The sequence below is a fragment of the Etheostoma cragini genome, chromosome 18 (assembly GCF_013103735.1).
Source record: "Etheostoma cragini isolate CJK2018 chromosome 18, CSU_Ecrag_1.0, whole genome shotgun sequence".
NCBI lineage: Eukaryota > Metazoa > Chordata > Actinopteri > Perciformes > Percidae > Etheostoma > Etheostoma cragini.
Window position 1 is genome coordinate 6063033 of NC_048424.1, and position 20020 is coordinate 6083052.

A 20020-nucleotide genomic window follows, 5' to 3' on the forward strand; every position below is an offset into this window, starting at 1 on the left:
TTGGTATTGTGTTGCTACGTTTATGTGATTTCTCTAAAGCCGCATCATCCTTTACGTGTGATTGAGAAACAAACACAAACAGTGTTACCTCATCTCTTCCAATAGTCTTCTGTTTGACAGAATTTATTCCTCTAAATGTTTTTTGTTGTTTGATCTTTCAGCCCCAGGAAGGCTACCTGATGGTTCGTCAGTTCCAGTACCTGGGCTGGGCGGGGCACAGAGAAATCCCCGCCTCCAAACGCTCCTTCCTCAAACTGATCCTGCAGGTCGACCAGTGGCAGCGTGAGGGAGAGGAGGGAGAGGGAAGAACCATCGTACACTGCCTGTGGGTTCACACCAAACATCTCATACAGTCTCATACACTTTTTTTTTATTTTACAGGAGTGTATTTGTGAAAAGAAATCAGCAGCTCTGTCAGGAACAAAAGAGCATCGTGTTTACTTAGTCAAAAAAAAGTGAACATGTATCATGTGTGTGTTAATTTGTTCAAGTAAAGATGAAAAGAATCAAATAAAGGTTGCCAAAATCTGTTTGTCTGGTAATACCAGTTATCTTGGCACCATTTGGTGATTATTATAGAAAGTGTTAATGGCTCATGAAACTCCAAGTGAGAGTGACCTTTCTCAGACATCACCAGAATGTCTTTTTGTCTGATGATGCACAAAAAGTAGTGACGAATTGTTATCAGTGTTCCAAAATCCGTGCCATGAACACAGAGAGGTGGCAAAACTAAAAATGAAATATTAAATTGTGCTTTTTGTGACATATCTCTGTATTGTTGTCTGTGTGTGTGTACAGAAACGGAGGTGGGCGTAGTGGAGTGTTCTGTGCCAGCAGCATTGTGTGTGAGATGGCCAAGAGACAGAGTGTGGTCGATGTCTTCCACGCCGTAAAGACCTTGAGGAACAGCAAACCCAACATGGTGGATACTCCGGTGAGTTAGAGAGTAGGAGAGACGAACAGAGATTAACAAAAATGTTGGTTTGGTTTTACAAACTTTATCAGATATTGACCCAAAATATGATCCCTGACCCACCCAGATGTTAAGTTCAGTATGTCTATCTGTGTTCTTCTATAGGAGCAGTACCGGTTCTGTTACGACCTGTCATTGGAGTTCATAGAGTCCTCCTAAACAAAGTGAGAGAAGGAGGAGGTGAAGAACAAATTTCACTTCCCATGTGTCTTGTCCTTTGCTTTTGCTTGATCCTGACTCCCCTCTGTGGTTGCCATTCTGTAGCACCTATTTTACATCCCTACAAATGGCAGAAGCAAAATTGGCTCCTTGTACAGTGTTGTAAAGTATTCAAAGGGAAAAATTCAGACTTTTAACAGAAGGGGCTGCTGGGAGTGCGGCAGAGGGAGAGATGTTACTGCTTTTACTCCTTTATGCTTATTGTACAACTTTTTGAGTGCTGGCCGGCCCCTGTATGTTTTGGGCCCTATTTAAATGTTTAGCCTCTCACCACAACCCCTCATCCCATGGACTTGATGCCTCATGCTGTTCCAGCTGCAGAACTCAATGTGCACTGTAGATGTCTCCCTCTCGCCTTGCTAGCTGCAGTCAATCCTGCTCTCATGCTTGTTTCTGACTACTTAACAGTGTTGGGAATCTCTTCATGGTGATGTTTGAATATTTGCTGCCAGTACGTTTGTATAAGAACAAGAAACTTAAAGTTACAGCCTGGCCAAACTGCGAATGCTTCTGTTTTCTACTCCATACATCAGCAGCATTTACATGTTATTTTTTTGAGTTAGAACATTATTATGTATTTAAGTATTTAATAGCCACTTGGAACCCATTCTTCATTGGTTACAAACAGTATATTGACAGATAACGGAATATATAGACAGAAAATACCCTATATGTCAATTTAAGTTTGCTACATGTAATTAGATGAAGTAGTGTCTTAGAAACAAGACTGACAATGAAAGGAAAACAGGAAGTTTACACAGGGAGTATTAGGCTTTTTGTGTGTTTGTTTGCTTTTGTTTTAATTTGTTACGATATCATGAAGTGACAACTTGAAAAATGTTAAGTGTAGGATTTTCACTAAAATGTATACGTTCAAGAAAGTGTGATATGTATCATTGTTTTATGTTTTCTGCAGTCAGTGCAGAGTTGATTTGTTGTATCATTTATTCATTGTCTGGATAGAAGTTTTGAAGTCTTTTTTGTAACCCAAATAGTAAAAATTGAAGATTGTGTTCAACCATGTGACATTAGCATAATCATGTTTGTTTCAGGGCTGGGCCCAATGCACTTTCAAATCAGCCAATTCAGAAATGGGCTATTTCATTTCAAAACTCTAATATAAACAGTTTTTTCGGTACTAGGAAATCGGCGGATTTACTCTTAGAAAATACTAAAAATAAATGCTTTTTCATGAATAGGTGGATTACAGTTTCCATTTATGGTTTGAATGGAATTGGAAGTGAACTGACCCCAGGCCTCATTTGTTTTGTGCACTGGTGGCCAACACTTTTTATTATGATTTTGTAGCTGATGTTTATTCATAAGCCAAAGACTTTGTGTAAATATGTCTATATGGATAAAGCACATTGTTTGTATTTATTGTTTGTTTACTTGCATTGCTTGTAAGAACAATCATTCTTCATTCCACGTTTACTCTACCACCAGCGTTTCTTAAACTGTGAGTCGGGACGCAAATGGACTGCCAGTCTGTTTCCTCTGGAGTATTGATAGTATAAGTATGATTTCATGAGCCCATAAAGGGTCCTTAGGAAAGAGATCTGCTCAATTTGGGCCCATGACAAAAAGTTTAAGAACCCCTAATCAAAGCTGTATATTAAAGCATTAGAAGTAGTTTTTCAGTATGTAGGTGGAATTCAGTAGTTCTGTCTTGTTTTCAAATAATGAATCTCTGTGATGTTATCGTGGTTTATTTGTGTAAAAACCCATTGCTCTGTTTGTGGTCAGTAGAACATCCGAAATTTTGGATAATCGCTCCTATCCCTCTTAATGTTTTAGTTGGGATAAGCTGCTTATCTTCATCCTCATACCCTGCTCACTAATGTCCCTGAATACACACAGCCTGAGTGATGCAAACTCACAGGCTGACTCACAGGCTTAGGGAGTGCAACATGCAGGACTGTGAAACAAAAACATTTATTGTGCCTAATCATTTGAATTTTCTTGTTGACACAAGCATTTTAAAACCACATTAGATCGCAACCAGGGCTTTGTTGAATGCATTCACATGGACGATCACTGTTACCTTTTGGACCCTGATGTAGTGTGTTTTATTAATCAGAATGCTTCGTGAATTCTTTGGCAGACTTCAGTCTTACTGAATACCACGTGTGTTTTACAAACTTATTCAGAAAAAACAACAACTTTAATGTAAATAAAATGTCAGAGGTTCCACTTGGTTGGATCAAGAGTAGCTTGGGTCTCCTGTTAAGGATGTTATTGTAAATAGACTATCATGAGTTCTCTAAAAGGCTCTATTGTTGGATGAACAGTAGATATTTAGATGATGGATGCAATGTGAGAACAGTAGTTCTGCTGTAGATGAAGAGATTGTACTCTTGTCGGACAGATATTGTTTAAATGCATTAGTGTCCACGAAATACAGAACTTTATTCTGCTGGTGGAACATACTTTTTTCGTTTTGTTTATTTCTGCAGATTTCTGCTCTGACCCAAAGAAGGAAGACAAAATTCACAGGCCATAACGCCACGTTTATACAGTCAATGTGGATAAAACTAATGGCCATCTCTATAGCAAGCAGAGAGAGAAAAGTATGACAAGTGTGTCAACAGAAATTATGTAAAGTAAATTAACCTTCATAACTACACACTTATGGGAAAAGTAAGGAGCAAATCGTGTTAAGATGCCCAGAATTCCTTCTTAATAAATCCAAATTAATCACAAGAAAGAGCAGTGAATGAAGCCGGTGTCTGGATAAGAGGCGAGTCTAAGTATAGAATTGATATTCATGGTTCACGATTATTCTTGTCTGTAATGTTTGACTTCTTTGATGTAATAAAGACCACTTCTTTAAATAAAACTTGTGTGCAGTGTTCTGTTGTTGACATACAATTTAAAGGATGTAATTAGGTATATTTAGTATTTTATATATTTAGGGCCAAACTTTTTGTTTTAAACCTTCTTATTTAGTTGTTTAAGTGAGCATGGTTTCAATAAACTCAAAGTCAGTCTCAAACCGGGCAATGTTCACACCATTACCCTCATGTTGATAGTCACCCGACACAGGTGTTTTCACTTGTGCTGATTAGCCCGTTTCTCTGTGGATGTGTAAAACTGGGCTTGACTGACTCGCTGCATCTCTTAAGGCAGGAACATGTACACGTATTGGTTCATAGGGTTTGATGAGATCACATAGTTGGCAGCACCACCTGAGTTAAAGTCGAACTAGACCAAAAAAAAGGAAAAGCACCTGCATTAAGCTTAACTAAGACTACGTTTGCACGTGGGCGGTTATTTTCATAAAATGACATAACTTCTCCTGGTTTCAAAAATAACATTGTGCACGCCTGTCAGTTTTCAGAAACATGTTAATTTACACGTACCTGTGTATACATGCCTTTAAGAGCATGCTAAACCAGGCGCGTAGTCAGTAGGCCAGGACGGCACTGGCCTATACATTTACTCACTGGCCAGTAGGCCCTACTTGCCAGGTCTGATCAAAAGTACGTTTTGCTATAAAAATATTAAAATGTACAGTATGTAAAAAAATATTGACAGAAATAGGTGTGTGTTTAATGTGTCTTTTCTTCTAATTAAAATGAAACTGGTCAAGAATATGAATCCGTGGTTACTAGAAAGCCTTCCGAACATAGGTGGTTACTATGGTAACAACAGGCCGACTCTCCGGACTGCCTTCAGCAGCTAACGTTAGCTAGCTGGCTTTTTACACAATGTAGGCTACCATGGATCGTGTTAACCAATATACTGTTAAAAGTTACCGCGACAGCAATGGCTTCTCTTTAAAGTGGAATGAACAGTTTTCTTAGATGGAATACTGTCTAAATAAGGACGAGCTTTTCTGCAGCATGTGCAGACATTTGCCCAGGGGAGCTGACAGCCCATCAGAGAGAGAGGAGTTAGAGTGCTGGCCCTCACACAGGTAGGCTACATTAAGTAAAATGTGGTTCATGCTTCTTGTAACCTAGTCACCTTCCTGTTTAGTAAAAAGGGGTGAATGGCTTCTAGCTGAAACGCGTTTGTGTTTTGCCCACATTAAAAAAGAAGATAAGTTATCTGTGACTGACGTAGTTTTTAGTTTTCTTTGATCCTGTCACTATTTAAGATTTGGCGCCTTGCTGACCACTTTTCATTATGTCATTGTTGTCATTATATCTAGTGTATATCTATTCAAACAATGCCTGGCTGGAGGTTTTCCTTCTTTCATTTTCTTTTACTAATGCTAGCTTATTTGCTGCTCATCATCTGTCCAATCCTGAAGCAACAATGTTGTTGTGAATGCACAAAGGATATGTTACATGTGTGAGTTCGGTCTAATGTTGGCTATGCTATGTCCTGCAGAATGTTAACGCCTCTTCTGCTGTTCGGGTTCATGTTTAGTTTCCACTTTGTGCAATAAAATGGTTAATATTATAACCGTGCTGTGCAGAGCCAATGCTGCTGGTTCTGCCATTAAGAACAGGTTAAAATTGACAGTTTTCTGTTTGTGTACAAACCTTTTAGACTGAGCTTTGCTTGAGCTAGGTTTGTCACATGCATTTCTGGGACATGGATGTACACAAATGGAAAGATAGGGGAGAGAGGAGCTCAGTGTGTCAAAGGAAGTCCCCCAGCAGTCTAAAACTATTACAGCATAATTAAGAGGGACAGGGTAAAGAGAAGAGCCTGGTCAGGCTGGGACTCTCCCCTCCCGGATGGGGCTGTACTGCCCTGCGTCCCTCTAGTTTTATGATATTATTGATTATATGGTAAAGGAATCTGACGAGTATGCTGAAGCTCTGGCTCCCATTCTACTTTTACAGACTCTAGGAAGTAATTCTGTTCTGGCTAGTAATGTGGCAAAATGTCTTCCGTAAAAAGAGGCCTCTAAACATTTGAATTTAAGCCATATTTGTTGGGGACAGCCCTCTCCTCTAAGAAATGAACCTACTTATATTGATCTAATAAAACTTTTATTAGACATTTTGGCGCATTAACAATAGCTAAGTTGATTCCAGTTCCTTAAAACTTAATAGATATGTGCATCATTATGTTATTGATCACACCTGTGCTTTTCCTGCTATATTTGTGCCAGGAGAGGTCACTGGTGGGCAGGGCTGTGTCAAAAGTACAACTGGGACCACCAGGCCCCAATGCTCCTCAAGCACTAAGAGGATCCACAGAGACCTTATTGCCTCTGAATGCACTTTGTTGTGTTTACTTATTTAGCTTCCAACATCAACCCCCTTCACTTCTGACTTCAATGGCTACTACATCTCATTGTAGTTCATAATATGTTTGTGAGACAAAACAGTAAACATATCTTCTGTGCCTCTGTCATTTATGCCATTGGCCGGGTCTCAGGTGGAATCTCAGGTACTCTATCTACCTACATGATCGTTCCACAGCAACAGCCCAGGTTGCATCTCATAACCCTTAAATTCCTCCGCTTGCGTCCCTTTCTCGCATCTTAGTCCCTCCCACCGAGGAGGCACGGCAGAGATGCGAGGAAACCGTGGGAAAGGAGAGGCAACGAGCATATGTGTTTTAGAGGAAGGAGACGTCCTTTCCTCTGAAGCGTTGAATTTGTCAGCTGTATGGGCGGAGTTAGCAATTCTTTCAGCTACACGGCTTCTGGGAAAGCTGCTCTCGTGTATCCTCACCTGTAGCTCCTCAATGATCCCTCCTCAATGCTCACTCTTCGGTCCTAAGGGCAGAACGCTTTGAGACGGCTGTTACTGAGGAGGGCCAGAACAACTTCTGGTTCAGCCAAAGACCGAGGAGTCGAGGGTCATGATATGCAGCCCCCATAGTCCCCAACCAAGATGTTACTAATAATAGGTGTCCCAGTAAATTATGACAGTGAGGCAGCAGGCACAATAGCTGGCCAGAGGGACATTGTGTACTTTTGTTTTAACTTCCTAACTGCTCTATCAATAAATAATTAGATCACTCAATTTATTTAAATCATCACAGTTGCAACCGAGAGACAATTTCTATTTTTATTATTATATAGACCCACAGAGTTACTCCAGTGGATGAATCAAACTTTATTTGGGTTTTTGGTAATACCCCCTAAATAACCAAGCCATTGAGCTAAAATCCTGCTTAACTTATCCACTTTTGGTACAGCTGCATCACTGAACCCTCTTCTAACTTTGGGTACTTATAGAGGAAAAATGAAAGCGCTCGCTCACAACCATGCTGTTTTCTTCAAAAAGTTTAATTTGCATAATTATTTACAACAGATGGTTGACAGCAGTACTTAGAAGAGGCAAAATATACTGAGCCACGTTGATAAAGCAAGAAAAATAATGAAATTATATAAATTGTTGAAACCATTTCAAAACCTTGCAATTAGAAAAGAAAGTTTACAATTCATTTATAGGTAAACAAATCGAGAAATGAAATATTCAGCTTAAATTCATCTTACACAAACTGATCTGTAGAATGCCGTCATACTGAACAGCAATGAAACACTAAATAATACATTCATTTTCACTATCCTGCATGCTATCTGAAGATCTTATAAAATAATATTGACAAAGAAACGTTAAACAACAAAAACATGGTCAAGAGCGGAAAATAGTTCCATTTAAATTAGGCATATATTCTATATTTATATATGTATATTTCTGTACAAATACTGAATATTTGGCATCATATTTATCCTCATTATTGATATATCTAACAATTCAAAATTATTTTAAGCCTACCACATCATAAACCTTTTATGTCATCAAATTATTTTCATGTCAAATTGCGAAACCTACACGAGGCCTTCTGTTATTTCTACCCTCGAAACAAACAAGGCATTTCTCCACCAAAGGCAAACAAAACTGGGACTGCTCTCTCCCCTCATAAAACACTGAAACATAAAGAACAGCACAGATATAGAAACATTTCTTCTCCCGGTTACAAAGTAGCACACAAGTCCCCAAAGATATGCAAATGTGGTCAACAAATGCCTGTAGAATCTAGTTGTGATCATGTTTCCAAGAACTGGTGCAGTGATGAGCAGTAGTGTTAAACAGTATAACTGTCCTTTAGATCAGACCCATAATTCTGTAGATGGGCACTGAGGTCACAAGAAAAAGGGAAATCGACCAATCAAGGGTGAGAAAATGTCCCATGTTAGCATCTACATTGCCTTAAACAATCTCATCTAACGTGACCTAAGCAAGCAAAACATTTGCCTCTTCAAAGGAATAATTTGACATTTTAGGAAATAAATTAGCTTTTTTGGAGAGATAAAGATTGAAACTAGTGTCATGTCTGTACGATAAATATCAAGATACATCCAGGAGATGGTTAGCTTAGCCTAGCATAAAGACTGTATACAGGGGGAAAGCTAGCCCGTAACAAAATCTGCCTGCCAGCATCCCTAAAGCTTTCTCATTAACACATTTTGTTTTACACATTGCCGTTTACAGATAAACAATATTCAACCGCTAATTATGAATTGTGTTAGTTTTGGAGCCAAGCTATGACCCCCTGTAAACGTCAGCTTTTCAGTTTTACATTTCAGTTTTTGTATAGATTAAACAAACAAGACAAATAAGGAGTTAATTGCTGAGCTTTAGAGGTGGTTATTCGTTACGTTTGGGCAGAGCAAAGCTAGCTGTATCCCTTTCAGTCTTTATGCTAAGCTTAGCTAGCCGGCTGTTAGCTATGCTTTATATTTAGAGTAAAGATAAGAGAGTGGTATCGATGGACTTATTTAACTCTTGCCAAGACTGCTTATATGTAAATATCCAACATGTCAAACTGTTCCTTTAAGCGGTGACAACCCCCCTACAAAGTCCTTTAACAGCCCTCAAATTTAAGTTTATCGGCCCCAATTTCCACAGGGTGCAGAACGTCTGCAGATCCGCTCCGCTGCGTGCCGGCTCCGTGCGCCGTCATCTGTCAATACCCACCAGGTCCGGATGTCCAGAGTCAGTGGAAATACACACATTGACTTTAATGGAAACGTATTGACTCCACCGCCGTTCCGGAGCGGATCCGTGTTCTGCAACCGGTGGAAATCTGGAAGATCATGGTGAAAAGCCAAACTAAATATCTAAATTACGCTTATTGCTTGAAGAGCAGATCAACTCTCATACAGCCCAGTATCAATGCAAGCACAACATCAAAAATCGTCCATAATTACTCATAACTGACTGGTGTTTGGCTTTTAACAACAGGCAAAACTTTGATCGATGTCATCAAAAGTTACGGTTTATGAGAGGAGAGAGCAAGCAATAGAAAGACATCTTTGCAGTGCAACTGTATCTGAAACAAGGAGAAAAGCTTTTAATGGAGTCTGTTAAGACATCCCCAAGTTACATATAAATAAAAATAAAACTCAGGGTTTTTTCTTGAGGATATAATATGACACTGCTGTTGCAGTGTGTGTGTGTGTGTGTTTGTGTTTGTGTGTGCGTGTGACTGTGTGTGTGCATTTGATGCTTTTGATGCTTTTGGTGTGTGCTGATTGTCAGAATAAACAAAAGAAAAATCTAATTTAGGAAACGTACATGGAGAGAAGTTGGTTGTTTCAGCACCTATACAGACTCCTCTGAGGTTTATCTTCAGGACAACTGTTCAACAACGTTAGTCTAACATATGGTGCTGTGAACTGTCTTGTTAACAAAGAAAGGTTACCCTGGCAAAGAAACTCTTACCTTATCACATCCATGTGAACAATTTAAGAGTGAGACTGGAAGTTAGCTGACTTTTTCTTTACACTTGATACTTAGTTTTTTAAATCGGCATAAAGTAACTATCATGGATGGATTGAGTTCTGGATGACAATGACAGCACACTTTTTTGCTCCTGTAGTGTAAAGCACGACAGACGGCATGCTTTCAGTGCACCGTAAATGAAAGGTGATCTGCACCGGAGCCTGCAAGCTCTGCCGCCCCACAGAAGTACCGCTGCATAGTACACAGGCATGAAAAAGTGTTCCTGTGGAGATTAAACTAATCCTACCAGACCATGTATGCTAAAAACACTTGACCGTGAGGTAAATAGGTGTAGGTTAGCCTGTCATTTTGTGAAAAACACTATTGCACATTTTGGCTGGTCAAGTTTCGTCAGTTTCCAGATTCTGTAGATGCCAAAAAAGCAAAAAAAACATTGAGAGATTACAATATGGGAAAAATAGATAAAGACCTTTTTTAAAGAAATGATTTGCTTGAAATTGATATGACGTGCACTCTGAGCTGTTGTGTTTACACAGTCATTTCCACTCCAAGAAATTCACAGATTTTCAACAATTTACTGTTTTTAATGGATGTGTATCTGCTGTCATAACACATTAATTCAAATCTAAAAATATAACTACATCGTGGTGAATCGTAGCAGAACATTTATGTGATCATGAACCAAATACTCAAAAGTTAGCAAATTCTCCTTTATTATCCTCTCGACTGTATTGTGCTGTAGTTTATTACAGTAGGACGTTTAAATTGGTCAAAAATAAATATAATATTTCCTGCAGTCCGACCCAGTCTAGTTTCCAGCCCTTTGGAACGGTTATTACGGACAAACCTGCACTCTAAGAGGTCTTGAAATCCTTTCACATTAAACATTCACTCACAGAGTCCCATAAGAATAAGGCACCTGAGGATTTGTCATGTACATAATTGGCAAACTACTAAGCCCCTTATATCCTGGTGGGTGAAAATATGTAACACAGATGCGAACAGCATTTAGCGTTTTGTCAGAGACGCCATGCTAATGTAGAGTAAGTACACAAGAGGAAAATGGTACCATGATTGTAGAATAGCCCTGCTTGATACCGCAAACACACGTGATCATGTGTATTTCACGTCACACATACTCTAATAGTGTACATCACTCGCAGCAGCTGGTGTCCCTGTGTGTCCCTGTCCCTTTTGAAGACATCTCTGTCTGATATCAGTCTTTCTGACAGGTGATTGGTGCAAAAACAGTGACATCATTTTTCATTCCAGACAGTGACGGTGAGGTTATGAGTCTGGTTCCTGTTAAGCCTTGTCACTCTGTTGTGCCCTTTTACGTTCCCCTGCTTGGTTATAGTCAGGCTTTAAAGGTGGTGCAAGACATCTTGACCAAGCAGGACTACCAACTAATTACTAGTACTACCAACACCTACTGGTTAGAAAATTGGAACTGATTTAAGCAACCCGCAAGGAAATTACTAGCAACAAAAAGTACAAACTTGAAACTATGAAAAACTAAAAAGTGTTTGTTTTTTTAAAGGAAAGCCTGGATTGGTAATAATGAATACCAGATAATCAAGTACTACTACACATGGTGGAATCACAGTATGCAGTCTGTGGAAAGTAGACTTGATTTGCATGACTTTCAGTCAGGTGGAAGAGCAGTTGGATTGTTAGAGTAGCCCATCAACTGTTGTCAGAATTCAGAGAAAATGGTGTTAGTTCCTCTTGGGGGCCAGACTTAAGGAGGAACCAGTGAAATAAATGAGGACTTTAATATTTCAAATAGTATCCTCCATCTTTTCAAGTGATGAGTGAAGATGCTATTTATAGACTCACAAAGAAGGTGGAAGGTACTTGTTCACCAAAACAGGGGCACTAAGGATTGAATAGTGAGAACCGCAATCTGTTAAATTCAATATTTTTTCATAATGACTACCAAAGTGCCTACACTTTTGGATATCAATCACTATTATAAAGCCAGCCTGGAATTACTCTTAACCATGTTTAGCTGGATTAGATTTACTTATATATATATATATATATACATATTTACTTATATATTTATATATATATATATATATATATATATATATATATATATATATATATATATATATATATATATATATATATATATATACACATGCACACACACACACACCAGTCCTCTCTCTCAGCTTTCCACATCCCAGTTATCCCTTTTTTGAAACTTGCATGGGCACAACAGACATTATTTGCTAATAAATAATAAAGTAGCAAAGTCCCTCCTATTTAGTTATGGTATGTACAGTATGTATCCCCCAAAAGTGTGACTAGTCAACCAAGCAAGCCAACAGTAGGTTAGTTGGTAGATTATGCGTTTTAGAAAAAGTACAGAATGTGTTGCTTCCTGTGATTGATGTGCTGGAGAATAGATGCCGATATATAGATTAGAAGAAGAGCTTAACTGACTTTTTAAAGTGTCAAATGTTCACACAAGACACACCATAACAGGTGTCACTATGCACTAAATTGTAAAGGGAAAGTGGGCAAGCTTGGTGCATTCCTACTGAAACAGAACATTTAAGCACTGCAATTTATAGAAGATAAATTGCCAACCTGTTCTTCAGTTTGAATTTGAAATGGAAAAGGTTTAATAAGCTGAGATGACTTCAAATAATTTAGCTTAGAGGGTAATCATCAGAGTTGGATCCTTCTTCTCTGAAATACAATGTAAAGGGTGTGTTTATGTTGGAAGTAAAGCCCCTAAAAGATGATGAGGTTTTAATGGGATGCTTCACCAATTAGCATTAAGCTTTGTATCACTATAAACCCAGTAGTAGTGGAAACTGGAGGCATTTTTGCACAGAGCTAGTGAACTACAAGCCAGCAAATACGGTTTATTGTATATATACTGCACAAAGACTTTGACATAGGCAATTCTTTTATCTGTATGAATTGTAAATTGACTTGTAAATATAAATGGGCCAGCATACCTTTTTCTTTTAAAGGTCCCCAAAAAATCCACATTGTTGTGAATGGTGCTTTAGCACGCTTTGGAGGAGGGTATGGCAAAGCGAGACTATGGATGCTGCAGTCTCAGACTGGCAACCTCCGTGAACTTCAAGTCTTGAGAGGAGGGGGCGGGAGAGACAACTCCATTATTTTTAATTTGTACTGCAGTATTTTAAGCACTAGCTGTCAGTATTACATATTGCACCTTTAAATCAATAAACTATTATTTCCTGGAACCTGCATAAATTGATCCTACTAGGACTCAAAAATCTTTTCGGAGAGTTACATGTTTGTGTTTCAGTAAAAGCACACAGGTCTGTACTTCATTTGAAAAGAGAACCTGAAATCTGTGTGAAATTGTGTATTGCCCTTGGTGACCTGGCATGTTGTCACTATTTTGTGCCCTTAAATATTTAAGCTTCATACCAACCAAATTAATTAGAAAAACTGAATTGAGTTAAATAAAAATCCAACAAAAAGTCAAAGTTTGGGAGTGACCTGTCTCCTGTCCAATTTAGTTAAATTTTCAGCCGCTGCTAATCTTTTTTATTATTTTTTGCATCTTTGGGGGCTCTACATTCATGAGTGCTTTGGTTAAGGCCGTCTGGTAAGGTAAGGGTTTCAGATTTAGCACAGATTTACACATGTCACAAAGTAAAACTTATAGGTCACAAAAACGCAAGCAAAATAAACCCCATCATTGCATGCAAGTATTTACAGTACACAGACTGCCCTCAGCTACTGAGTGCTATTCTAATTACAATAAAATGGGAAACATTAAACACTACTGCAGCATAATTCTAGTGGCCCTAAATCAACATTTGTTTTAGTTAGCTGGGGTTGGATTGGAAAATAAGGATGAATGGGTATGCACTGCAAGTGTTAGGGAAACATTGTTGCTGTGGTATAAAATATGGACAGATACAATGCAGTATGTTCAGCTAGCTATAGCAGTATGCCCTTGGCTCAGGGTGGGCATAGTAGATTTGACTTTAAGGTTGGTGGAATGTCAAAGCCTGTAATCTCTTATCTGGTGAATAAATATACTGGCCTTTTGCATGTTAGAAAGAAAGTTAAACCATTAAACCTTCTCCTCATTTACATCACTGAGGGCAAGAGCATTGCAAAGATGATCTTTTCTAAAGTTACAATCTACTACAAGTCTTCGGAGAGACAACGGGCACCATATTAATAAATCTCTGTTTAAAAAGTCCTTGAGTGTGTGTGTGTGTGTGTGTGCGTGCACATAGGACTAGGTAAAGGACAACAGTTTTAGTGTAAAAAGCAGCACCATTTACTATAGTAACTGAATATTGTTAAAGTGTCATTTGCACCTGTCTTTCCTAGACTACATGAGCAGATCAAAAACAACAGAAGTGTTTTCATTATGCCCCACAAAAGGTTGGATGCAGTGTGTTGATGAGATGTGGTTTCTGTTAGCTGAGAAACAACCCTTAATCAGCAAGACAAATGCACTATCAAATCAACCCACAACTGTTTCAACTATAAATACTAAATGTATACTGTAGATTGTGAAGGCGATCATATGATAGACACTGTAAGTATAATTAAAAGTGCTAGAATCACAATATTGTAATAATGAGAGGCCTGAATGGCATCAGCAAGAAATGAAAACACAAGGTGCAGTTTATATACCCTATAGAGTAACATGAAATTCAGTAGTAAATTTTCCATATCTGTCCTTGCAATTCAACTGCAACAATATCACATGAGCATCAAAAACTACATTTCCCTTGGAAATACAAACATGAATATTATAAGGTGCAAAATGCATTGTTTGATACAGTCACTTCTTCCAGGCTGCGCAAAATTGTCTTTTGTTAATTATTCATATTTGTTCTGCAATGGAATGTATTCTGCAGCAAATAAGGTACATAGCTTAATAATAATGTATAGTCCTAAGAGTGTATGGTAGCACATTAATGGAAATGAATAAATGCTGAAATGATGCTCTAAGATTTTTAGCCTTATTTTTCAGATCTCATTCAGCAACACTGGTCAGCAGCTGCAGCATGCCTGGTTAAACGTGGAAAGATTATATGGTTGTGCAGAACCTCAGACAACCATATTATTTGGACTTTTTTTGCCACAAAATGGCCGGAAATTGATCAAGCAAGGAACCAGGCTTTAGCCACCTTCACAGAAAAGGCTGTGTGTGAATTTACATTAGAACCTCATCAAAAAGAAAATGTATTTGTATTATTTTCAGCAATAAGTTAAAATCTTTTACACACAATCAAATTCTGCTGCCGCAATTCTTTCAGGATGCTTTAGCCAAAGACCATTGTTCCTGGTGAGAAACAAAAATGTCCAATTTCTGTTTAGCCTTGTCACAGCAGGGTAATGACAACAATGGTTTGGCCATGACCAAATAAATCACCAACTGGAAATAATGTTGAAGTAAATACCAGTCATTTGTGGGTTTAAAGCAACACTAGGCAACTTCACATGTTATTGGCTCATGTTTACCAGTCCAGCTCGCCTGTAATCCATTTTTAACAAAGAAATACCAAAAGGGCTAGAGGAAAAATGTCGCTGGTGTCTAGTTTTTTTTTAGTGTTGAGCTTCCTTTTAAACGTTTTATTTATGAATTTCTGTCAGAAAACAACCATCCACACCTAACTCAACTGACTCATCCAACTTCCCACTAAGCTGATAATAAGAATGCATTACAACTTCCACAACAACAAATTCTTGCCTAGTGTAGCTTCAGTAGGGGCAACCCAAAGAATGGTGAAAAATTATGAAAAAGTGGACAAACAGTGACAGATGACAGGAGGCTGGATGTGATGCGACGAGCTGGTATTTGGTGGCGGTGAACAAGAGGAGCTAAGGATAAATCCGTAAACCTCAAAGCCGTGTCTGGGCTTCAGGGATGTAGATCTCGATGCTGTCTGCCCTCTCTGTGGCTGAGTTCTGTCTGAAAGACGCTGCTCGTTTGGCGGCCATGAGGCGTCTGCGGGCTTCCTGTCGCTGGCGGTCCTGAAGGTCCAGAGAGCGCTCTCGCATGATACCGCCACGCCCCTTGGACGGCCGCTTTGGCATAGGTGGTGGCCACTTCCGCTCCTTAGGATCCAAGAGTGACATGATTAAACAAGGCAACACTTGTAGGGTTCTTATTTTAGCAATGTATCTGACAGCTCTTGTTGATTCACAGTGCAATGCAAATAAAACGGTGTATCAACAATGTAGGAGTCTATACAGAAGAGGGTTAGGGCCACATGTGACAAAATTAATTTGAGCTTGACTTTAATCTCAAAATTATGACTTTTAAAAAACAAACTTAAAAAACGTTTTTTGACTTAAAAAAAAAAGTCTGAATTCTGACGTTAGAACTCAAATGCATTTTTCCCATGTGGCCCTAATCCTCTCTATAGACTCCTACACTGTTGATTGAGATACACCATTTTATTTTCATTTCCCCTCCGTGAATCAACGTGTGCTGTAGAACTCAATGTATTTTTTCACATGTGGCCCTAATCCTCTTCCGTAAGTCTAGAAGTGATGATGTGTGCCAGATAATAAAAATTAAACACCAACTGAATTTAAAGCACTGCTCAATCTAATCAGTCATCTTTGACTGATATATAACTGCTCTGCTGTGAAACCTGAGGAAATTGTCTGCTGAAAAAACTTCATGGACACATTGAAAATTGTATCAAGCAATATTTTTTCATTCTTGTGGGGATATTTTTATATTGTTTTATTTAGTTTGGTCATTGTATATTATCTCATGGGAAAACAAGAGAGACTTGATTTATTCAGCTCTGTATAAAAACTCATTATGGAGGGTAATAAGGATGAAAAATCATTAACCACTGCCAGAGTGGCTTAATTTCTTTAGGAAATCAGGCAGAAAATGATAAATGTTGAATCAGTACGGATAAATAAAATGCTAACAGGAGTTTTTTTCACTTTCACTATGAAGTGCATAGCCTTAATTAATTGACCTAGGCCACTTTGCCTCATCTTAGGTATCGCAGCTTGTTGTGCCACAGCATGAATCATCATCAAAATTCTCACTATTACTGAGGTGTTGTATATTCACTCAGCAGTAAGGCATTCATGTGAACAAGAAGATGTTTGCTCAAACAAAAGGCATCTATAAACACTTACGCAACTATAAATTGATTATGTTGCCAGAACATTACCATTTGCAAAGTGTGTTTGCAACATTTACCCGTGAAGGCAGTACAACTTTACCCATATAACCTACAAATCTGAACACACTAACATACAAAACCTTTTGAATGGAAGGCAAGCTTTTTTGATGGCTTGGCAAGCTGGTGTTAAGTGTAAAACTGTGATTGCCTTGAAGGAGAGAAACCAATATAGAGCATCTGTGTCACTAGTTGGGCCCAGCTTCATGGAGCTTGGAATGTGCCTATTAACTGCTGGAGGTAAATAACTCCCTTACAACTACAACTGTAGCATGAAGATAATTATCCAAGTGGCCTGAAGGAGCTCTTTTATCTCTAAAACTACATTACTATCTAAATGTGCTTCTTATAAATGCAGCTCCCTCGTCTACAATCACCACTCTTAAAAATGTGCTTTTATTTTAGCTGTTGGGTATTGGTGATGTAACTGATAACTGATAGTTAGATATTCTAAATGCCTTTCACTTTTATTTTTTACAGTGACATACTTTGAAGTCAAGTTTAAAAAAATGCTGTTAACAATTTACAGTATGAATTTTTTTTTAAGGAATGGCAAGTATGTCAAAAGTTACATGTGAAGAGCTTATGTTCACCCCTACACCTACCTGTCTTAACCAGTGTTCTGTGTAAAAGTAAAGCCAGCAAATAGTACAAAAAGCCAGTTCTATGTGTAGTGTCACTGTCTCGTAACAATTAAAGGCAAAGTTTACATTACCACAAACCAAAAGCAGGTGATGAGTTACTTTAAAAATGGATGTGACCCATAAAACAAGTCCTAAATTAACTGATGTTTTAATAGGAAAACATGTTAGATGATACTACCAGTCGTCTAAACTGAAATTATGTTTCCTCCAAACATTGTTCCTCCAGTGTTATGATTAGAATGATTAACTTCCTGCTGATCCCACACCTAAAAATATGGCAGTGGCATATGTTGTCACTGTAGTTTTTTTTCTTCAAAAGCTGAGCGAGTGCATGTAGAGCCCATTAATTATTATAAGTGTGTGGATCCCAGGGAAAAAAGCTACCAGCTCTACCTTTTTTGCTGGGCTCTCCACCAGCTGCCACTGGTTGCTCTTGATCTGCTGCAGCTCATCAAACTTGGCAGTGACGTCATCAATGGAAAGCTGCAAGAGGTCCCAGAATCCAGCCAGGTCCTGAGATGTGGGTCTGGGCATGGCACTAGGGTCCTGAAGAGACAATGGAGTACAAAATGTAGTGGGTTGTTAATAGTCCCCCCTCAATGTTAGGTACAGGACTACTAAACACTAATCACAAGCATTACACCACCTGTATCATACATTAAATCTTAAATTAAAAAGCAAAACAAAAAGTTTTTTCTAAATAATTGAAAAAAGCTGTGTGTATGTGTATACATATATATATGTGTATGTCCTGAAAGTAAATTAAGTAACTAGTTTCCAACATAGATTTGGTTGATGTAGTGAGATGTCGACCAAACTACAACTTATTTTCAGGACATACATAGCCTACTCACCATTCCCACCATTGTGTGGCAGCACAGCATCAATGTTGATTCATAACCTCAACTGACTCCCTACACTGTCTGTCATTGCATCTTCTTTGTAACAGCAGAGTTGGTCTAATGTATGCTGAAGCAACAGCAATAATTACTAATTATCAATTGTAATTTTAATGGGCATATGCAGTGAGGACAGGGGAGGGAAATACTATTAATTTGTCAGCACAAGTGTTTTTGTAGAATTAAAATATACATATGTGTATAATATATACATATGTATATACATACATACATACATACATACTATTTTGCATTATACTGCATTTTTTGTATTCTGTCAAATTTTAATTAGAAAATTCTGGTGCTTAATGTTGCTGAATTTCTGTGGTGCATTGCTGTTCATAAAACCTACTGTACCCAGTTGGCAACTGCAAATCAAAATTCAATCTCATGAGTTAGCCACATGCAGATATGTTCTGATAAGCCTAGACACCCAACAGAGAATGAGTGTGCTCTCAGACCAAGAAAAGGTCTGTCAAGTTAAACTTCAAAGGTTTGGGGCTTTTTATAGACATATCATGCAGTTCCCCCTCCATCCAAAAGGGAAACTGAGTCATTCTCTTCAGACACGTCTTAAGCTCAGGGCAATCTAAGGCTTGTCACTACCAATGTTAGACTTAATTCATCATCCCATTATCTATGGGGAGAGAAAGCATTCCAAAACCTATCCAATAGAGAGCAACACACCGAGTTAAGGCACACACCAACACAAGGCAGTGATAAAGCAGGCAGACCACCTCCTCACCCCCTGTTTAGCATTTCATTAAAAAGTTGCTCTGCTTTGGTAAGACGTGATTAAGTGGCTTTTTGTTTTTTCACTGTCTCTCTCTACTGTATCTGCAGAAGCATTCCTATTTATGGACTATCATCCTATGATATATGCTGACTCTGTGGTTAGTTAGCATTAGAAAAGGTATGAATTTCTAGTTGACGTGACATGAGGGCTAAACAGTGAGACAGTGTGGCAGTCCATTATTCAAACTCTGAGATCCCATTCAAACTGCTGCCTCCGTGCCCTAATGGATAGCTTCAACACAGGTGCTGCCTCATATTGGAATTCCCCTTTCATTAACTGTGGGTTCAATAGCAGCAGAGGGACTGCTTCACTATTGATCTTTGTGGTCTATTTCTGGAAGGCACACAAGTGCAGCATCAGGCCGAGCGCCTTCTCAGAGCTCTGAGAAAGACAGACCTATCAACAAGTTTACCCTGATCTTTTGTGTTATGCAACATTTTAAGAGCATGTAGGTCGATACAGTGTTCTAGTTCACAAACATATACTACTCACCAGATTCTGCTGACATAGCCAGTAAAACTGCTGAAACTTTTGAGACATTAGTAGCTGAGCACTCCCCACGGCACTCCGGATTTTTCCTAGGACTGGTGGGGACATACACGCACGCAGGCACGCACGCACACACACATACGCACACACACAGACAGA

The 20020-nt window shown here is 38.6% G+C and overlaps 2 protein-coding genes across 33 annotated transcripts in view; one reads left to right on the top strand and one right to left on the bottom strand.

Moving 5' to 3' along the window:
• The window catches only part of ptprk (protein tyrosine phosphatase receptor type K), a 118158-nt gene extending 114133 nt beyond the window's left edge, over window positions 1–4025 (top strand). For 29 of the 31 annotated variants that reach the window (XM_034899436.1, XM_034899442.1, XM_034899440.1 and 26 more), the window contains 3 exons: window positions 162–325; window positions 799–934; window positions 1079–4025. In XM_034899436.1, the coding sequence (XP_034755327.1) occupies window positions 162–325; window positions 799–934; window positions 1079–1132 (354 nt within the window). In that variant the 3' untranslated portion in view covers window positions 1133–4025. The remainder of the gene's footprint in view (window positions 1–161; window positions 326–798; window positions 935–1078) is intronic. The other 2 variants (XM_034899466.1, XM_034899467.1) reach the window with 1 other exon arrangement.
• An 11404-nt stretch (window positions 4026–15429) lies between these two features.
• Window positions 15430–20020, bottom strand: part of LOC117961126 (disks large-associated protein 2) — a 96125-nt gene continuing 91534 nt past the window's right edge. For both annotated transcript variants that reach the window (XM_034899533.1, XM_034899534.1), the window contains exons 10-12: window positions 19865–19956; window positions 18071–18223; window positions 15430–15939 (exon numbers count right to left, since the gene is read on the bottom strand). In XM_034899533.1, coding sequence (XP_034755424.1) covers window positions 15724–15939; window positions 18071–18223; window positions 19865–19956 — 461 coding nt within the window. In that variant the 3' untranslated portion in view covers window positions 15430–15723. The remainder of the gene's footprint in view (window positions 15940–18070; window positions 18224–19864; window positions 19957–20020) is intronic.